The 2522-nt window shown below is 38.4% G+C and overlaps 1 protein-coding gene across 1 annotated transcript in view; it reads left to right on the top strand.

The window, feature by feature from the left end:
* ESYT3 (extended synaptotagmin 3) overlaps positions 1-339 on the top strand; it is a 46039-nt gene extending 45700 nt beyond the window's left edge. Inside the window, exon 23 of the mRNA XM_058839931.1 lies at positions 286-339. Within this exon, the coding sequence (XP_058695914.1) occupies positions 286-339 (54 nt within the window). The remainder of the gene's footprint in view (positions 1-285) is intronic.
* The last annotated feature ends 2183 nt before the right edge of the window (positions 340-2522 follow it).

The following is a 2522-nucleotide window of genomic DNA, read 5'->3' on the forward strand; positions in this document are numbered from 1 at the left end:
TTTGCCAACAGAGCTTTGAGCTTTCTGTGAACAACTTTGATTCTGTGAAAAGTAAATTCTGTGCAATTGCTTCTTTGGTGACAGATAAATTTCCAAGTAGTGCTATAGGAAACAGGGCTGGTTCATGTCAGCACCATCCTGAGAATGTGGGAAGCTCCATTTTTCCTCAAGCCTCAGCTGCAACCCCACAGCTAGAAAGTGGGTCTGACTTGGGAGGAGTGGTAGGTTAGCTAATCAATTTATATGCTGAATAACCTACAAACAAATAAAATTTGCTTTTTAAAGGTGCGCATTGACTTGTCCCAGGAGGATTTAATAAAAGGTTTTGCACAATGGTAAGTACTCATCTCCATACTTCCAACCTACCCACTGCTTTGCTGGGAGCTTGCATGACTGCTGTGGGAGTGAGTGATGGTAACTGAGCTGTGTTTGGGTGAGCAAGAAGAATATTTGACCTGCAAAGGCAGGACTAACTTGAGCTAATCTGGTAGTTCTATCTAAATTGTGTGTTAATCCATTGGCTGTGCAATGCCTGCCCTGTGAGACAGCTTTAATGAGATGCCTGTGTCAATTATAGTCTTCAGCATATTTTAAGTTGCCATAAAAGCCACAGGGGCACATAAGAATTTTGTTTATTAAAGTAACCTTGCAACAAATTTTAACTTGAATAAAGATCTTAACTAAATGCTCTGATCAGCAATATATATGTATGATAAAACTTTAATTACAAAGCATTTATAGAGACTATTATAATAAGCCACTTACAGTTTTGCCTGTACATTCATTGTGGTTCTGAGGTTTGTATGTTTTCCTGGTCTGAGGCAGAACAGAGAACCAGGCTTGGGTGTTTTTTTCACTTCTGTGTCTTTAGTTAATGGCAGGAGTTCTTCCTTCTTTCTCCTTCAGTGGAGCCCAAGGAATGTAGTGTGGGTAGTCCAGGAGATTGCCATCTGCACAGGTAGTGAGCCAATATTCCAATAGGAAAACCACATTTCCCTGGCCAGCTTGTGTGTGTGTCTCAGGGCAATTATGGGAAGAGGAAAAAAGGACGCACCCAAAGTTCCTGGTGAAGAGCTGAAATTTGAGGCCATCTCTGGAGCTCCTTTGCTGTGCTGCCTGTGAAGCACAAGCAATAAAGCAGCCCAAATTCTCTCTATTGTGTCAGTTAACACTTTCAAGAAAGTATTCAACTACTGTAATTACTTATTGTGTCTGTCTTGCAGGTATGAGCTGACAAGGAGCAGATGCAAGAAATTCTGATTCCTTCTTGTGTACATAAGTTACTAATTTTTCAACTTTATACAAATGTACATATCTCTTGTAATTAACATGTTTTGCAGTCACTGCAAATTTGAAGCAGGCTCCAGCTCAGGACATGCAAATTTAATGATCCTATTTGGGGATTAGTTCTCACTGAAGTTAAACATATTTTCCCCCACACAGGGAATAATTTGTCCTTAAAGAATAAATCCTTTACTTTTGCTATTTCTGCAAATACCCCCTCAAAGGGCATCTAAGTGTGAAACCTCTCTTAAAGAAGGGTTGTACCTGGGGAGATTTTAGACTGTCAGCCAAGTGTCATTACTTTGCCCGGCAGTCTGATGGCCCTAGGAGCTCGTTCATGTTGTTTTAACATGGAAGTGGTGTACTTTTAAAAGAATACATTTTGAAACAGTATTCTCAGCTGTAGGGCTACAGAACCACTCAAAAGAGAAACTCTTTAATAGCTTTTTTTTTTTTTTTTTTGAGAAACTAAGAAGTTGGTAGTCCACTGTTCAGAATTACCTTAGCAGACTGTGGCTGCAGGTATGTAAATAATGAGCTTTCAAAAGCAGGGAGAAGAATTTACCAAGATGTCATTATGGTTTTAGTTTGTGACGCCTTAACTGGTTTTGTCCTTTGTTACAGTACATTTCAAAGTCTTGTAAACCCAGATTCTGGCTGAGGAACAGCAAAGTTTTTTAAACGAACCTTAATAATATTGAGGCAAAATATTTTTGGAAGCTTGGTGTACTTGTTTCTGTAAAATAAACTTCTAATTGTCTTGGATAAGAGACTTGATCTATTCCTTTCTAAAACTGACTTTTGAAATAGAACAATGGTAACTTCAAACCATCACCTGAAGCAAATTTCAAGTATTTTTAGCCTAGATTACATTAATCCAGTTTGCCTCAGTCCATAATCAGAGAGAATACTCACTGAGTAACAATGCATTCCCATCCCAAACTGATCTGGAAATGTGAACAACATCTTAAAAGAGGCTCTCCAGAAAACCGAGATTGAGCATTTGTGTAAGTGTGATGGCTATGGCAGTAAGAGCATCTTTACCTCATACTTAATGTGTCAACAACATTAAAAATAGTTAGTGGTTAGAGTTTGCCTGGTGTTGTGCTGGGTTCAGTTTCCTGGACAGATACAGAGTATATTGGTACTCTCTCTGGGATTGAGTAGACTAGTTGATAGCAGTTAAAGTTTTTCTTAAATTGACCAAGAATAAAAAAAATAAAATTAAAAATGCAGTA

This window comes from Poecile atricapillus, chromosome 5 (genome assembly GCF_030490865.1).
Source record: "Poecile atricapillus isolate bPoeAtr1 chromosome 5, bPoeAtr1.hap1, whole genome shotgun sequence".
Classification (NCBI taxonomy): Eukaryota; Metazoa; Chordata; class Aves; order Passeriformes; family Paridae; genus Poecile; species Poecile atricapillus.